General features: G+C 47.3%; 2 protein-coding genes across 3 annotated transcripts in view; both read right to left on the reverse strand.

Moving 5' to 3' along the window:
- Nucleotides 1–3200: 3200 nt before the first annotated feature.
- On the reverse strand, nucleotides 3201–12317 carry shisa4 (shisa family member 4). Of its 2 annotated transcripts, none has more exons than XM_088920784.1 (5): nucleotides 11855–12317; nucleotides 8013–8190; nucleotides 6605–6738; nucleotides 6020–6220; nucleotides 3201–5128 (listed from the first exon to the last, which is right to left on the reverse strand). In XM_088920784.1, the coding sequence occupies exons 1-5, from the start codon at nucleotides 11913–11915 to the stop codon at nucleotides 5088–5090; spliced, it is 615 nt and encodes a 204-aa protein (XP_088776910.1). In that variant the 5' UTR covers nucleotides 11916–12317; the 3' UTR covers nucleotides 3201–5087. The 2 variants fall into 2 exon arrangements, with proteins under 2 accessions (XP_088776910.1, XP_088776911.1); XM_088920785.1 differs by having other exon boundaries at nucleotides 12181–12278.
- Nucleotides 12318–14308: 1991 nt separating this feature from the next.
- ipo9 (importin 9) overlaps nucleotides 14309–18579 on the reverse strand; it is a 31599-nt gene continuing 27328 nt past the window's right edge. The window contains exons 21-24 of the mRNA XM_088920783.1: nucleotides 18387–18506; nucleotides 17463–17564; nucleotides 16884–16960; nucleotides 14309–16193 (exon numbers count right to left, since the gene is read on the reverse strand). Of these exons, the coding sequence (XP_088776909.1) occupies nucleotides 16083–16193; nucleotides 16884–16960; nucleotides 17463–17564; nucleotides 18387–18506 (410 nt within the window). The 3' untranslated portion in view covers nucleotides 14309–16082. The remainder of the gene's footprint in view (nucleotides 16194–16883; nucleotides 16961–17462; nucleotides 17565–18386; nucleotides 18507–18579) is intronic.

Genomic DNA, 18579 nt, shown 5'->3' on the forward strand with positions numbered 1-18579 from the left:
TAAGCAGAGTGAACCCGTGCTAAAGAATAGTGCAGCGTAGACAGGCATCGTAACGCTTAATAGCTTAATATACACGACAGGTAGCGCTATATAAAGGTGTCAACTAAGCAAATGATAATACGAAATAAGGACTATTGCTGGTGCGTTAACCAGGTTTCGACACATTTGAGACACGTTAATCCGTCACTAAAAGGGGGTTTGATTGACAAGACACGACGACTGTTTTGTTTGTTTAGGGTTTGCTCGCTCCTACTATTCCCACGGATGGCCGTACTTTCACATCTGGGTCCCGCACGGACCAGAGCTGTTGTACGTATAGGCCACCCATCAGTAACAGGGCCACTTGAGAAGATCATACTGGTCTGACAACGTCCTCTTCACTGCTGTGTTTGATCCCTACGCCTTTACTAGTGTTAGACCGGGTGTACAGATGCAAACCGACCCCACAGCATGCTGTGCTAATTATTATTCTAATAACTGCTTTTTAGTTTGTATTTATTTGCATAGCTCTTAGGGTCCACCTGAACACCCTCCGAAATCTTCTGATACCAGAAAACAGCACTTAATTATACTTGTACACATTTGTATTGTTAACACAGACCTGTTGTATTGCTAGGTTTTCGGTCAAAGGAAATTCAGATGTACACACAATCTTGCCCATAACCAATAATCATTTATCGACTGAGTAGTTTGAATGTGGTTTCTCGAAATCTGTCCCTCAGCACATCTTTCTTGTCGATCCTAGATTAGATACCGATTAAACTGGAAAACCAAACAAAATGTTCAATGACTATACTACATATTTTACTGTTTAATTAATTGAACATTTCCATTTGATAAATGTTCTGCAGGTTAATAAATACTCACCTTGTGCACTTACGACATTACTTAATTACATAATGTGGACTCCAGTGACTCCAATAATTAGTTTCGCTTTCCCTCCGCATTTTTCTCTAGACCAGGGAATTATTCATATCTAATCACCCAACGTTATCTCTCTGAAAATAACTTGAAACATCAACGATTCACACGTATTAATCGCTGGTTTTGTCTCTTCAGTGATTTATCATTTCTTTTCAGAAACAAAAGCGAAGAAACAGTTTCTAATACAATCGGAAAACGAGTCTAGAAGGACCCCTCCTGGTTGAGATACAAAATGACATGCTTAAGGATAAATCCTTCTAGTTTTAATCTGATTTCTTAATCACGTCTCTGCTCCCTAATTGCATTTCTGACATAAAAACCTAGATGACAAATAAACTGCGACAAGACTAAAGTCATGCATCTGGGCACCCTCCCTCAACTGTGTGAAGCCAATGCAGTAACCCTATCTATGAATGGTACTGTACTTGAGTTTCAATCTAAATTGAAGAACTTGGGTGTGATATTTGATCCAGGTTTTTTGGTTGACCCACATGTGAAACGTATTGTTAAAACATCATTCTTCCACCTCAGAACTATTCCCAGACTACATCCCATGTTCTTGCTAACTGTTGCTGAAAAGGTGGTCAACATATTTATTTTGTCTATAATTGATTACTGGAGCCCCCTACTCACTGAGGTATCTAAATCCACATTGAATAAACGACATTATGTCCAAAATTTGGCAGCCAGAATCCTGACCAGTTCTAGAGCAAGTGATCACATTACTCCTATCCTGGAGTCCTTGCACTAGCTACCCGTCAATTTTTGTGCCGACTTTAAAATCCTCATACTCACCTATAAGGCTCTGGATGGCTTGTCACCTCAGTACCTGTCTGATTTATCTTCTTTCTCTCCACCTCACAACCTTCATTAATCAAATTCTGGTGTCCCGTCTCTCTCCCAAGCCCATCTATGTTCTATGGGTGACAGGACTGTCACGATCGCTACTCTCCCTCTTAAGGGCGCTCCAGCCCTTCCTCGTTTTCCCCCATTGCTTACACCTGTTCCTTTGCCCAGCCCCTCTTTAGTTCCTCCTTTAAAGCCAGACGCAGGCGTTTGCCCGAGGCTTCTCATTGAATCCCGTTTCATGAGAGCCCGGGGTCCTGCTGCGTCTGGCTCTGTCATGGTTTTAGTTTCCTGTTCCTGATTCCCTGCCCCGCCGGTCCCGACCCGGTTTGTGTTTTTAGGTCCTTTGGATGGATTCCCTGGTCTTGGACTCTGCCTCCCATATTGGATCCCCCCCTTTGGATATACCCTTGGATTGTTCGCCTTGGATTCACTCCCCCTGGACACCTGCACTCCTCGGACACGCCCCCTGTCTCCTGACCCTTCTCCTGCATGACTATTTTCCCTGTTGTATCCTCACAATTCCGGATCGTGTCGTCCGCATAGGGCCTGGAAAGAACTGATCATTACAAGGACCTTCTCCTGCTAGGCCCCAGAGCTCTGGAACTCTATCCCTAAGGATATCACAGAGTGACTTAGCCTGAGCACTTTCACATACAGACTCATAACCTTCTTCTTTAGAAGGACTTTTATTTAACTGGTTGTGTGGCTGACCCTTTGCTTTCCAAACCCTTATTGTAACTTATGTAATTCTGCTGTCTCCTCTCATTGTGTTTTTTTTTCTGTAAAGCACTTTTAGAAACCATGATGTAAAATACAGTTTATTATTATTAATTTGTTTGTAAATTATTTTTCAGTTCTTTAAAAGTCATATGGGATTTGTGATTGATATACCCTCAGAGTTTCCCAACTGCTCTTATTCAGATATGCAGCCTAAAATCTACCCAGTGGGACCTCTGTGGAAGGCCATGTTCCACCTGTGTCTGTTAATAAGTTGTAAGAGCAGTTGAGTCAGAACAGCAAGCAAGGTGAGGAGAGACTGTGTAGAGTTCTGAGTGCCGAAGGTGTGGCAACAGTATCCTTGAAGCAGGGTATGTGTGACAATCAGGACTGACCAAAGAAACAAGTTACATAAATGGTTGAAGAAGTAAGCCGTTCAATTAAGTCAGCAATTAGGGCTGAAGATGTAACGAAAACCAACAGTTTTCCTCCAGGACCATGGCTGAGAACCACTGCTGTACTGTATTTGGCTGTGGGCTGCCACATGGCTCAGCTAGTTCAGCCCAATCTCAGTCTATAGACTGGAGTTCCTCTCTTAATACTCACTGCCACTGCTGGCTCAATGGCCTTGCGTCGGTGGAACTTTGCTGATACTTTCTATTATGGAGGTAGGAAACAACATGGATTTTGAAGCCAAAGACCACAAAAGGTTAACTTTTAAGTATTTTATTTATTACAAATTGGCCAGTTTTGTTTCTTCTTTTTTTTTTAATGTGGACATGGCTATCCATCATGTTACTCGACAATCAGTTAACAAGAAAAGCAGGATAGGCAACCACACGGGCAAGATAAACACCGCTCGGGGGAAAAAAAGCCCTCAATCCCACTCAGCAAGGACTTGTTACAAAAGATTACCCCACAAGCCACCCGCCCAAAACTGGTGTGGTTAGTAAACGAGCAGAGAATTAGTTTTACCCGGTTTTAAAATCATAGATTTAACACATCACCTCGGTTTACATTCCACAGATCCAAGAAAACAGTTATAAAACAAAACACTCGGTACAGTATGTCACATTTTCTTATTTAATGCACGCAACAGATCGACTACATCACAACCACTCCATCGCCGGCAGCTGTGTTTTACCATCTATATGGGACTTGCGGGCAGACCTGCTCAACCGGCAACTAAAACACAGGTTTCTACATAAAACGGGGGCCCCACTTCAATTATGGGTCACCTGCTGGAAACAGCTGGCAAAACCTCTCAACAGAGAACGAGTCTGTAGCAAGTAATCTGTTCACTTAAGAGAACTGTGGTCCTTGGGATTGAAGAGAACTGCAATTTTGGTTCCACCTGTTTAATTACCAGTGGTAAAACACAAATAAATATGCATCACCGACACTACTGGCTCTCTGATGAGGAGACGATGGCCATGTATCAGTGGAACTTTATTATGCTTTCTATTACAGAGACAACATGGATCCGGCAGTCATAGACCACAAAAGGTTGCCTTTTTTTATTTGTCCAAATCTTAAGAAATTGGGGATTTAATAGTCACTTTTCCTGCTGAACTAAGGCTCTCCAGAACTAGTCTGAGATCCAACGCAGCCGACATATAGAAGGGGAGTCAAGCAGAAACCAAGGCTGTGTGCCTCCCGCCTGGGTGACCAGCACCAGCAGCCCCACTGCACAGTTGATCAGGTGGACGAGTGAGAAACTGCTTCACACAGCGATTTCAAAGAGCACTTTAGGGAGGCCAGACTGTGTGAGCCGAAGACCAAATACTCGTCTAGGTGCGTCCGATACGCGTTCTAACAGACCGTCTCATTGAAGTGGATCTTTCTGCTCTGGTCAATTCCAAATGACGACAGGCATTTAAAAAAAACACAACAAAAACGAGAATCCTTTAATCACCAGCAGTTCGTGGCCTGGAAGAAAAGCTAAAGTTTCCATCGAAGTGCTGTCAAAGGAATAAATAAATGGAAGTTTGTAAACCACAGCAACAGGGGAGAGGCTGGAGAAATTAGCCATTTGCAGAGTATTTGAACTTCAAAACACCATGAACCAGAACACATGCACAGCCACAAGGATGCTTTCGAGCAGAATTACAGAAGGAGGCGGCTGAGTGAGGTTTTCATATCACCAAGACCCACGAGGAGGAACAACGGGCCTGAAAATTGACATGAGTGACCTTTAATATCTACCTCTTTGTGCTCCAAAACGATTAAGGAGAGAAAAAAAATGAAGCAGAGAAAAGAAAATGGAAAACGCAGAAGAGGAAACCCCAGAGACATGTGATCCCTTTTTCCAGGTGTAGCTGGAAGTCTGTGATGTGGGACTGTGCCCGACTCCCGAGGAGAATACTTCCGATATCTGCCAGCTGACATCTCCACACTGCCCCCTGCTGTCCTGCAGATGCAGCACAGTCCAGCAGAAGTCCCAGCTCAGATCATGCTCCATCCAATGAGAGAAAACAAAGCCGCATGGTGTGAGTTAGTGCTTTTTTTTAAATGGGAGAAGCCGGTGGAGTGACGGCGAGAGAGGGAGGCCCGTCCCTGCTCTTCTGGCGCAGTCCTGTCCCCCCCTCTCCTGCTCCTCAGGGGCCGCTGTACTGCGGGGGGGTGTACGGAGGGGGCACTGCAACACAAGGAACAGCAGCAGGACATCAGCGCTTGGCTTCATCGGTCTTCCTGCCTGCTGTGCTGCGCTGCTATAATAGACACTGCCTCCTCGATCATCATCTGCTGCCTCACAGGAATCACACTGGGCAGCCCTACTTTGTACACACCTCACTGTCATTTAGCTACCACCGCCATTACAAGGCTTACAGTATCTCGCACTGCTACACCAGCATGACCTGCGGCACCTGGGTGTTCTGTGGGAAGCTCCCAGGAGTGCCGGTTAAATCGTAAAAGATCCGACTGCAAAAGCGTGGATCAGGGGCTGTGGCGCTGAGCCAAGTGTTAACCGTTCAGTCCTGGTCACTGAAACAGGTTCACGTCTCATGTTGTGGAAAAAGACACTGAAGTCAAACGTATCGACCCATCTTTCTTCTAACCGCTTCTTCCAGTTCAGGGTCAAGGGGGAGCCGGAGCCTATCCCAGCAAGCAACGGGCACAAGGAGGGCGACGCCCCATGATGGGACACCAGTCCACTTCAGGGCACACAGCGACACACACACCTGGGCCAATTTTCCAAGAGGCCATTTAACCAATTATGTCTGTGGACTGAGTGAGGAAACTGAAGAACAGAGAGGAGATCCACACAAACCCAGGGAGACCATACAAACTCCACACAGACAGCACCCCAGGTCCAGAGTTGAACCCAGGGCCCCAGGGCTGCAAGGCAGCAATGCTAGCTGCTGTACCACTGTGCCCCCCAACTCTGAACTCATTCGAGCTACATCCATACACAGCACACCGTTCAACTGCTTAAAATGGTTTGGCTATTATTTTCACAACCAGAGTACGTCCCTTGAGCTGCCTAGATGGGCTGGAGTATAAATTGGTTTCTCCCACTGGCTCTTACCTGGCTGGCCATACCCAGGATCTGCAGGTGGGTAGGGTGGGTAGGGCGCCGGGGGCATCATGGGATACTGGTGGGGTGCGCCAGGCTGATACTGCGGTTCAGGTGGGTAACCGGGGTACTGGTACTCAGGGACTCCAGCTGGTTTGCCTGGAGCTTGGTGTGAGGAATCCATGGGGTAGTTGGAGAGTGGAATTTGCTGGCCTGAAAAACATCACATTCGCATCACTGACTGGTACACCACTACAAAGCTGACCGGGCATGGCCAATCACTCCCTCGTTTGAAGGACGGATCCAAAGCAGAGGAATGAAAGGAGTCTTGTTTTAAAAAGGACACTCCTTACGAAGAAAACGGTAGCACAATTAAGTAGACACAATGTCTTCAAACCACACTTCCTGTCCGCCGTTCTGCCACCCGTGTTGTAACAAGCAGCCTCTGGTCTCCGAGCATTAGCCTGCGCTCAGGACAAGAATCCCAAACACATCCCTGCTACTCAATTATCCCGCGCTTGAGTCTACTTCCGTGTGCGGCACTGATCTACACTCTCAGAGTCTGACACACCGCCCCCCCCCAGCAGGACCCCCTACCCTCAAACGGAGTCCTGTGCTGCTGGCGGCGCTGGTAGAGGTAGCAGCAGGAGCACATGAAGCAGCACACCACGGTGGCGATGATGGCCACGAAGAGCAGGATGGAGGAGGCGATGCCAGCGATGGTGGTGGGGCTGCGGAGAGAGGCGGGCAGGTTACACACGCACACGCACTCCGAGACTGCGCCCTCCCTCACAAGAACTCGCCACGGCAAACTTTCCTGCCGCATATTACATCCCTGCCAGGATCAGGCAAGACTCATCGTGCAAGTTGTGAAACGTTGACCTTAGATACGCAAGCCCTCCCGCGGATGAGCAGCACAGAGTCGGTGTACCACGGTCACCAGCAGGATGCCGTCTTACACTCGGTCTCGCTTTGCATGTTGTGCAGCTGTGGCATCCTGGCCGTACCTTCTCTCGCTAATGTCTCATTGATTATTTACTGTGTATTTTGAGTGTTTCATTACAGGGCTTTAAATGCTTTGTTCTTTAAGCAAAAGGTTTTTATTTATAAGTATCTTCAATGGTAACTCTTGAGCAAGTCGCTTTCCACTCACGTAAACCATGTACAGACCTACCGAAGAGGATCTTCATGTAACCTGGGGAGTGGGTGTGTTTATCATGGTCTATTACAACCGAATGGGACCCTTTTATCCATTTTTTAAACCACTTTATCCAATAAAGAGTTGCAGGGGAGCTGGAGCCTATCCCAGCATGCAACGGGAGCAAGACAGGGAAACCCTGGACAGGATGCCAATCCACAGCAGGGCAAACACACAGACGCTCACACCAGGACCAATTTTCCCAGACTCTAATTAACCTACCAGTACATCTATGGACTGGAATTGAACCTGGGACCCCAGCACTGCAAGGCAGCAATCCATACGACTGTGCCACATATGTGCAAAACAACAGAGACAGGAATATAGCCTATAGACTGACTGGGCAGATTATGAGGGTGCCAGTATTGATTTAATGGCTGACTCAGTGGCTAGAAGCGAATGCACAGTTCCCCAATCGCCAACAGACCTGCAGCGATGTCAGTGAGGGACGTACTACTCCTCCAATCAGCACCGACTCTCCCAACAGGCACTGCGGAGCAGGACACACGACAAACAGCAGTTCCGGTCTCTGCGTCTCTACATGTCTCTTCCCTCCTCAATCTTAAAGCAATCACCAATTTCAAACTGAGAGAATATATCATCAAAATGGTTTGATTTCAGGTGTTTAACATATAACAATTTCTGACCGCAATTTTTTTATTTCTGACCACAATGGACTCACCTGCTTTGTACAACACCCTCGAACCTAAGAGACACTTGAAGGCCAAGAGAATAGGGGAACAAAAGGAATATTTATGCACCATGTTACGGATCTGTCTTCTCCCTGGGTTGCTCAGAATTTAATACCTGAACTGGAAGAGCATGCAGTGCTTCTGCTCCCTCTCGGTGATCATCTTGAAGCTGTCCAGACAACAGTAGCGGCGGTGGCAGTTCCCGCAGCAGAAGGTGATGAGGGGGCAGTCGAACCCATTGTGCCAGGTGCCGTTCTTATCCACGTACCACAGGCAGTCCTCGTTGGCGCTCACTGCAGACACAAAGGTCAGCAGATGCAAACCCCAGGACACAAGGCAAAGTGCATTTCAGATTGAGAACAGGGCCAGCTTCTGTAGACAAAGAGTTGTGGGAGTGTGGATCAAGCTGTCCAGCACAAGCCGATATCCAGCTCTTTCTTGGAAGAAAGCAGGGTAAGATCTTAGGGTGAGAAGGTAACAGCAACCAAACATGCCTGATGGGTGAATGACCCTCTCTCAGCTGTCATGATTCTTATGTTGTGTGCCACATTAACAGAGAGACATTAACAGAACACTCCCAGCCAAAGTGGTACCTTTTGGTAAAGAAGGGGCTCAAAATGCTCTATAGTTCTCAAAAGGTTTACATAGACAGTATATAAATAACTAAAACTGCTGCTTGGAATCTTGCCCATCATTTTTCCCAAGATCAACTATGAATGGAACTAAAGGGTGAAAGCTAATTTACTCAGAAGACAAAACTCACCACACCCACTCTCTGAAGGGGTGTACAGTCGAAACAAAACCTACTTTCTTGAGGGTCGCAGCAGGCGAAGGACCTCATCTGAGCTTGAGGACAGATCCAGGCTTTTCAATCTGATTAGCGGTTACAGCCAAGGTGAAGGATACAGCATCAGCAGAGGAAGACTGAGGCTTCTCCAGTACAGAGAAGTCACCTCCTCCGTCTTCTCTAAACCTGCTTCACGGGCTCTATTGCAGACTGGGTGGCTCTAGTGCGAGCTTACCGCTGAACTCCGAGCTTCTCAATTCACTCTACTACAGATATCCCAACTGAGAGCCCTAGCAACTGGCAACAACCCTGTAATAGAAATGTGATGATCCAGGTAAATATCCAATCCTTGAATTCAGGGAAACTAACCAGACTATTCATTTGGAGTAGCTGGATTGGTTTAGTTATCTTACAAGCTATCCTGATGAATCAGAAAAATACTTCATAACATTTCAATCTGAAATGCTGTGCATTTGCAAATTTCCTGGAAATATCCAGCACCCACTGCTACAGTATTAAAGCAAATGGATCAAACCACAATGCATGAGGAGTCTTTCCCTGTGGGTGAATGTCAGACTCAATGGAGCCTATCCTGGCAAGCATTGGGCACAAGGCAGAATACACCCTGGAAAGGACACCATACCATATCACAGGACAGATCAACAGACGCAAACACCAACACACACGCGCTCACACCAGGGCCAATTTTCCCAGAAGCCAGTCAACCTACCAGTGTGTCTTTGGAGTGTAGGAAGAAAACGAAGCCCCCAGGTGAAACCCACATGGACACCAGGAGATCAAACTGTACAAACCCTACACAGACAGACCCCCACGTCCAGAACTGAACCCAGGGCTCCAGCGCTGTGAGGCAGCAATGCTAACCACTGCGACACCGTGACACCCCCAGAAATTGGAATTCCAGAAGCTTTTTATTTTAAACTTTAAAACCGGCTGGCAGAAGAAACCGTGAAATAAACCGGCTTTTGCAAAAAGCTCACATTAACATTGCAGGACATTGTCTTGTCTGAATGTAGCTAAAAAAATGACTCAGTATGCTGTGCAATCAAATAAAAGCCTTGAGCTTCCTCACCATGTCAAATTTTCCGAAGTAGGACAGAAAGATAACACATTTGAAATTGCCCGCACAGACCAGTAAGCCTCCAGGCACAATTCATGCACTTGAATTATGATGAGTAATGTACGGGAGTATACATTAATATACAGACTAAGGCACAAGGGGCACTTTACAAAAAGGGTGGTGGGAGTATGGAACAAGCTGCCCAGCTATTTTGTTGAAGCCAATTCCTTTCAACACATAGCTGGATGAGGTCCTCAGATCAATTAACTACTAAGAGACACAACGTTTCAGCTGTGGAGCCTTCTTTCGGACTTCATCACACCTGAAGAGAGCTTTCTTTTCCTTACAGCATGGAATAACCCTTTGCAGCCTATGTATGCTGACACAGTTACCTACATAAACCTCTTCAATTAACTACTACCAAACGGGCTATCTTATGTTCACAATAAGCATCCAGGGACGTCTAGAAAGTCCAGATTGGCACAGAGCTTCTGCTTGATAGCACTTCTGTTCTAAAGACACCTGCAGAGAGGATTTCCAGAGTGAAGCCCTGACTGACCGCTCCTCAGCTTGTCCTTTTGGTCAGGAGATGAAAAAAAAAGGAGGAGGTGCACAGCTCAAGACAACAGCCCTCGCGAAACCCGTTTCTGGTTACCGAAACTGAGCAGCTGCTGTATGTTTTCCCATCATGGCTCCCCCTCTAGATTAATGGCTGTCACTCTGCTCTCCATCAGCTGTTCCTGGGTGTCAGCTGCCTGCTCTGCTCTGAAGGGCCGTCCCTCAGGCAAGACCACAGAGAAGCGGTTGTGTCTGCCTTCAAGCACTTAGTGAAGTACCTCCTCCTTCATGAGTTTACTCCTGTGGTTATACAATACTAGGACCCATCCATCCATTGGCCAGCGTGCCAGCGTGACAGAGGAGCTGGCGCCTATCCTGACAAGCAACAGGAGCAAGGCAGGGCACACGCTCACACCAGGGCCAGTTTTCCCAGAAGACATTTAAGCTACCAGTATGTCTTTGGACTGCAGGAGGAAATCCATGTGAACATACAAACTCTACACAGATAGCACCCCAGAAATTGAAACTAGGGCCCCAGCACCACAAGACAGCAATGCTAACCAGTGCACCACTATGCTGCCCACTACACAATATTCTTGCATCTTTTTAACGTTTACTCTGCTAATACCATCTGCTTTTTCTTCCTAGATTTTCATTGATGGGTAAAGGATATCCCATAAGTACCCCTTACAAGGGTTAAAGGACACACGGATATAAACGCGCCCACAACACCAAAGCAAAACACGGAGCATCATGAAAAAAGCCAAGCTGATCCGAGAATCAGAAAAAAATCATTATGCCTCTCACGGCACTTGGTTTTCTTTTCAGTTGGCACAGAGTTTACGAAGAGAAGTGTTAAATATACTGTATGTACCTAGAATCAAAAGATGACGGCTGGGAGGTGGTTTACAATGAGTGTACATAAAAAAGACTCGTGAGACATATTTTAGAGAGGATACAGTACCACTCCGAGCAGTCGCCAATACAGAAACCTTTTTGTCTTCGGCTGCAGCGTGAAAACAGAAATGTTATTTTCCACGCAGGACAACGTACAGGCTAGGATATAAATAGCTACACACTGTACTTCTTTGGTGCTACGAGTATTTTTGTTAGCTAATAATAAGTGCCGTGTGAGAGTGATGATACAATATTACAGTTATTAACGCAACAATACGTCATCAGCTGTATGATTTTTAATGGTACATTTAAATAAAGGCCAGAGATCCTAGGATTTGTACTTTGTAGGATGTACTGCATTTAGAATTAAACATCCTAAATTGCAAACACCACAGCAAATTGTTTTTGTAAGCACTTTACAGATTTTTAACAATAACGCCCCTCTTGTGAAATGCTTATTATCAACAGCTACCCACCAGATATTCATCCAGTGCAAGAACAGTAATAACAAAATGTAGCAGCGGTTTCCCCAGCACTGAGGATGCACAGACCCGTTATAATGTCAATGCAGCTTTTAACATTTAATTTTCAAGAACAGAGGCCTTTCAGTGTATCTCAGACTGATAATGTATCTTACCTTGCCCGGCGGAAAGCGCGATGACCAGCAACGGCCAAGCCAATACAGCGAGCACGGACATCTCGCCGGAGAATTCAAGAATTCAATAAATTCGATAAGAACCGCAGCCGTTCCTATAGCGGACTACGTGTGTTGCATCCCTAGCACCCACTGAAAACTGTAAAAAATGTGTAATTAAATCCCGTTCGCGACGCAGCGCTGAACATGTAACGGGCAGCCGGCTAGCCGCGTCCAATGACACCGGGCTCCTCTGCAATGACGCTTTCGGAGGCGTCTGAAGGTCCCCAGCGCCCGGCCTCCTTTAGCGCATCCGCAGAAACACGCACCACCGTATCGGGGCCTGGAGAGCCTTTCTCCGGATTGGAGGAAGAGGCTGGTGTCCATCTGTCTGAGCCGATAACACTGGGGCGGCTCTACGGCCTGCCGCCTATGTCCTCTGAGAAACACAGCAGGTGGTTGCGGTAAAAAATGTCTTCTACGCAGAGCTGGTTGGGAATAGTATGCTATGTTTTACATTGTGTCGATTGGCTCTTCCACCAGTGCCAGTTGGGCGGCTTCAGGAGTAGGAGATTAGAGGGTTTAATTAAAGACGCTTAAGTTCTTAATCAAAACACCCTTACTGTTTTATTAAATTGTTGACTTAAGCAGAAGTATAACTTTTCTTTTGCGCTAGAGGGAATTACTAGTTTTAATTATTTGAGCCTCTTCATTTTTTCCCCCTCACTCAGTAATGCTGCTGCCGGAGTAGCTGTTGTTGAACAAATTGAATACTGATTGATTTTCCAAAGCAGCGGCGGTCGTTCAGTCTGCGTTTCACAGTTCTCGGTCCACAGACAAGAGTTGGAGCCGCAACCGGCCTTCAGGATCATTTTTAATTGCATGGGAATCAAGCACCAAGCAGTTTTTTGTAATCGACTTCGTTCTCTCGATAGTCGACTGAACTAACGTGCTTTGGGAACTGTTTTAACTGCTGTGTATTTTTTCCAGCCTATTCGGTCCTGCTAGGTGGTACCTTCGCCCTTTTCTTTCTTGATGAAGGAGTGATGTTCTGTTATGTACTGGATTAGCGTTTTTTTGCAAACTCCTTTAGTGACGAGATGCTCCTGTTCTCTGCCTCCGAATTCATCCCCCTTGTCTGCTGAGGTTGAAGAATAGGGTGCATGGTCTATGCAAACACCTGCCAGGCTTTCTGCACCCACAAATAATCACTTCTAATGCCATTGCACGGTTTTTTAAGTTTATACCCACGTGATTGCTTACCTAAATTAGACATTTATCCTTTGCCTAGATCAGAGGGGCAATCCTGGTTCTGGAGGGCCTGTGTATCTGCAGGTCTCATTCCCACGCGGCTCCAAATGAGCTCAAGCAGCTATTTACTGGCTTAATAGGACAACTGAACCCCTGCTTTGAGATGCCGAAAAATTGTCGACATCGGCCCTTCAGGACCAGGACTGCCCAGCTGGTCACCAGGCTGTAGGTAGCACTGTGGCAGTAAACACAGCTGGGGCCAAGTGCAGTAGCGCCAAGAGCAATAGATTACACAGGTGGATTAAAATAGGGAGTATTGTTAAGCAAGACATTGTCCCCAACAGCTGAAGAGTATTCACATTTCTATATGAAGATCTCTGAATTGCTCAAATTAAATCATTTGGTGATGTGAGCACCATCTAATTGCCCACCTCTTTAAAAATGGATACAGTTATGGCTAGATACAAAATAGCAAGGGTGGGAGTTCCCTGCCTTATTTCAGACAAAAGCCAGAACATTAAATTGGTCCCACTAACCCTTGAGCAATTTAGCCTATCGCCTGATGTTGTGCTGTTGGGGAGTTGAAAGAAACCCACAGCAGCAGCTGGGCTGTAGCTCTCCAGGACCAGACCCGATTGGCAACTACAAGACCCCGTTACACCTCTGTCCCGCCGAAAGGTCCTGCATGGTGCCCTCATTTTCCATCCTTTACCAGTGCCCTACTCCAGGTCGCTCTGAAGTTGGGGAAAAAAAGAAACATTATCTGGAATTTAAGTAATGGGAATACATTGAGGATGGAGTAGAGGTTAGAACTGTTGCCTTGCAGTGCTGGGATCCTGGGGCTCAATTCCAGACCTGGGGTGCTACCTGTGTGGTGATTATATGTTCCCCCCGCTGTCCAAAAACATACTGGTAGGGCAATTGGCTTCTGGGAAAATTGGCCCTGGTGTGTCTACCTGCTGATGGACTGGTATCCTGTCTTGCACTTGTGGCTTTCCGAGACAGTTGCCAGCTGCCCCACAACCCTGTGTTGGATGAAACTGTCAGAAAAACGGATGGATGGAGAATAATTTGTTCCAAGTACTAACACGGGATGAGGAAGCAGTGACCAAGAGCGGCACAGTGGAGGGGATCATGGGAAGTGGTCAAACCCAACTTGACAGCCAAAAACAAAGCCCACGTATTTCAGAAAGAAGCAAAACAGGACATTTTTTCCCTTTTAATTAAGATACCTTTTTAAATGTGCTTTTTTATTGTCTTTTTTTTCTTTTTCCAAACCTTACAAACGTTAGAAACAGGGCTGTGCTCGCAGCCGGCCCTGAACTGAAGCAGATGTGGCAGAGCTGAAGGGAGGGGGAGCACGTCACCGGGGGCCGAGGCCCGTCCTGCTGCGCTGGGCAGGGACAGTTGGGAGCCACTCGCCGCCAATTTGAGGAAAAACAGGGCTCCCCCGCTTTCAGACGGCGCTGTCCAGAAATACCGCCGTGCCACTGCAACTCGAGGAGAAAGTGCCAAGGTTTCCTTCACTGACTGTCTAGACTCTCACGCTGAGCTGACCTGGATGTCGGTGGCCACACCTCTTAGTAAGTGAATTAACTGCGGATGACGACAGTTTTGCGGGAGTAGCCTTCACCACTCTCCCTTGCAAGTGCAGACCGCCGAACCCAGCAAGCCTGGGAGGTGAGACTTGCATCTCGCCTGGCTTCACTTCCTCCCTACAAAGAATGGGCAAGTCTAGGTCCTGGGATCCAGGGAGAACTGATTGGATTTTACTTGATTTGAACCATGGCTTTGGATTTGCATGCCAGTCCTCAGTGTTTAAAGGTTTAAAAGCTGCTAAATGAAAAGCACCTCTAAAACCTACGGGAATCTAGACCCTCAGAAACTGGAGCTGCCCATCCTGGGTTTGTACCACTTCAGAACAGACATGGAAAAGTTATCTTGCTCCCCCTGAAGACCCACTCCACAACCTTTTGCATAGCTGTGTTGTCCTTGCTGGTACATTACCATGTGTCCGCAAGACGACAGAAGCACTTGAGCCAAACGGCCTTGTGGCCTTCATAAAGTTGTGACAACCGTACTTCTGGGATGGACTTCAGTCTTGCAGAAAAACCCAGTAAAGCACGTTTCCCTGAACCCACTTCTCAGAACCGCTGCTTTTAACAAGTGCGTCTGTGTAAAACATGCCAGGACTGACGGAGCACAGTGAAAACTGATTACAAGATCCCCCTGCTGGTCAGTCCTTGAAGTGCTGCCCCCCATCTCCGATTAAAGGCAGTCCAGGGTGGAGGGTGGAGTGGTGACCAACTGCTCCTCAAGGAGAAAGTCCCAGGTTTCTGCCAAAGTCCTTGGAAAATCCGCAGAACTGGGAAGCAAACAGCTGCAGGCTGCATGCCCACTCTCTGTCCCAGAACCACCTATTCCCTTGCGCCCTCCTCACCTGCTTTACGGCCTTGTTCCTTTGTCTCTCCAGCAAAACACGTCAACTGCATCTACAAAAACAATATCCGTCCGCAGAAGGCTGTCCAGATCCCAGTTTGCAACCACACGGCCTGCCCCCCGCCTGCCCTGGAGAGGAGCTGGGATGCGTCCCAGAGCAGTCCTTCGGAAAAAACGTCCTCCCCGAGTCCTGGAAACGCAAGGAACGCGTCCCTTCCAAGATAACACTTTTCCCCTCCCCTCCTTGTGTTTTTAAGCCCCCACGCATTCCTGGCGCCCCCTACTGACAGTCCACCTCCAGCGCAGCCCGTCTCTCTCTCACGTGCAGACTTGTCCCTTTTCCGCACCGAGCCGCGGGGCGAAGAGGAGGTCACAGCCGGCTCTCGCCCTCTCCCCTCCCTGGGCGCTCTGCAGGATGGATGGGTTGGAGCTGGGCACGTGGGCGGCTCCTGGGAGGGATGTGGCGTGGGTGTGGCGTGTGTGCGAGATGGGGTGGCTAGGCGGGGGGGGGGAGGAGGAGGAGGAGGAGGAGGCGGGGAGGCTAGATGCCGATGGACTGCAGAACCCTCCGTTCCGCTTCGTTCAGGTGGCCAGAGAACATGGAGTAGTAGGGCTGCTGCGCGAACTGGCGCAGGAAGTCCGTCAGGTAGGCCTGGAGCGGGGAGGGCGACAAGCACAGAGAGAGAGGCTGCTCATTAATACTGCCAAAAGGGGCGCTGGCTGACGTGGCCAGGTACAAACAGTTCAGATGAAACTGTTACATCAGAGGTCACAGAGGGTTAGTGTCTCTACAGATTTTCGGTCCAGCTGGGCTCTTATCAGCCCGTTATTGGTTTAATTAGACACATCAACCAATTCAGAGCTCTTTGGCTGGTGGTGCTGTAAAAAACAACCTGGAGATAAACCAGTGAGCCACTCTGGAGGCCCTACTGCCTATTTTGTAAGGTTATTATTTTACTCTTAGTGAATTAAAAAGACCTAGGTGGAATCCCAAGACATTCCAGCACTTGATATATTATTTTGGGACAGATGTGGATCCCTTTTTCCCCAGTGTTCAAAGCTTGCAGTTGAGCAAACTGGATGATAAAACGTATGGGTCTTAGTTTCTTCATCGTTCTCTATGGCCATGACATACTTTCTGTAGACTTAAAGGTTCTACCGTGTTGTCAACAGATATATTTGTAGATGAAATGCATCTTCCTAACTTATCTGTGCTGTTTTACTGTTAGAGATCTGAAAGCCCCCTAAAGTGGATTTCTGATGGAAAATTCATTTGCATGTATCTGGGAGAACAATTCAGAAGAGCCTGCAGCAGTGATTTTGGAAATGATCAGCGATTCACCTGAATGTCTATTTGATAAATCGGGTCCTTCAGGGCGTCTGGGTCTTCTTCATCCTCATCTTCATAGTAATCATCGTCTGAGCAATGACAACAAAGGCATCACACACACAACACACAGCGCTTGACTCGTCACACTACAGCGATTCATCTAAACCAGCACTATTAAGTCAGCCACTAAAGGCATGACTGATGCATAATAATTCAGTTTCCCCACTACACTTCTGTCCCAGTGTCAACCCCTAGACACACAACACACTAGAACTAGCTACCAGATACAGTACTGTGGTGTTTGGGTTTACTCCATTTTGTGACTTGTGTTGCAACATACAGATTCTCTCTGTATTAAGGCTGCCCATGTTCTTGTTGCATAGCATAGAATAAAAAGCAGAAGGGCTGACTGATGCTATCATACATCCCTGTGTCATGAAATGAACTATTAAAGGACAAAAAATTAAATAACCACAATCTGACTAATGTCAAAAATCATAAATGCTTTATTCTCTAAAAAACAGCTGTGTGCCAGATGTGAGTGAGTACAACGAGGCAGAATGGAGAGAGGGGGCAGTATTGTGCTCTTACCATATTTGTTGGACGCAATCAGGTCAGACAGCAGCTGTCCAGCCAATCCTTCATCTTCCTCAGCCTCCTCATCCTCTTGTTCCTCCCACATGTCTCCTGAATCTGGAGGGAGAGAGGGATGCAGGCTATGATCAATGCACAGGCAGTCTGTAGATCCACGTGGCACTAGCTAGCTTGGGCTCTCACCTGCTGTTTTATAATGTCTCTGGGCTTTCGAGAGGCTGTGTCAGCACAGTTAGCTCGCTCACAGAGAGCTCTAGCCAGGGCTATGTCACTAGCCAACCGTGACTGATTCTTGGCTTGTTAAGCAATAGTGACTGTCTTGGCTGTGGGAGCTTGCAGTGACACCAGGAAGCTCCTGCCCTCCAATCAATCATAGGTCTTACAAGGCTCTGGGGTTCCCACAGCACGTTCATTGGCATGTGGCAGCGGGAGAATATCCACCGCCCCCTGCTTCTCCTTGCTGGAACAGGGAGCTGCTTTAAACCAAAAAATAACTGGCGATTCCATACAGGAAGGGTATAAAGTTTTTTTCAGCATAGACATAATAACCAGCTAACAACACTGTAAGCTTGCAGGGACCTAGCACATACCAAGAGGTCGTTGTGGGACAGCTGGCTAGCCTGTGACGCACGTGCTCAGTCAATCCAGCCTCAAACTGATGCTATCTTGTCATCATCAAACTGTACAGGTCTGAGCTCAAGCAGCACTGGAGTGTGGCAGACTCTTCACTGCACGAAAACTCCAAAGCCTAAGAATATCTCCAGGAGAAGTCCCAGGTTCCTCCGAAAGGGCAAGGCCAACAAGGTGGCAAAATTTGGCTATGTGGCAAGGAACTATATGCTACACTCCAATATGTACGACCTACTAACAGCCTTTCCTGTGGCACGGTGGGTAGTTCTGACGCCCCTGTCTTTCCCGTACCTTGGCTCCACTCTCCGGCAGCGGCTCGTGACGCGTTGGTCTCCATCACTGAGGAGAGCTCATTGATGATCAGCTTGAAGATCTTCACCAGCAGGGGGATATTGGTCCACCGCTCAGGATCTGGGGGAGAGGGAGAGAGACTTTACCCCAGAGCACAGCGAGGACTACCTTACAGGAGGACTGGCAGAACTGT

Source organism: Atractosteus spatula, chromosome 7, assembly GCF_055471065.1.
Source record: "Atractosteus spatula isolate fAtrSpa1 chromosome 7, fAtrSpa1.hap1, whole genome shotgun sequence".
NCBI lineage: Eukaryota > Metazoa > Chordata > Actinopteri > Semionotiformes > Lepisosteidae > Atractosteus > Atractosteus spatula.

Excerpts from the sequence above, each read along its gene's own strand:
- shisa4 (XM_088920784.1), bottom strand. The coding sequence starts at position 11,915 with ATGTCCGTGCTCGCTGTATTGGCTTGGCCGTTGCTGGTCATCGCGCTT. Across the intron at positions 8,191-11,854 it reads CGCGCTTTCCGCCGGGCAAG|TGAGCGCCAACGAGGACTGC; the intron begins GTAAGATACATT and ends TTGTGTCTGCAG. Across the intron at positions 6,221-6,604 it reads GCACAGGACTCCGTTTGAGG|GCCAGCAAATTCCACTCTCC; the intron begins GTAGGGGGTCCT and ends GATGTTTTTCAG.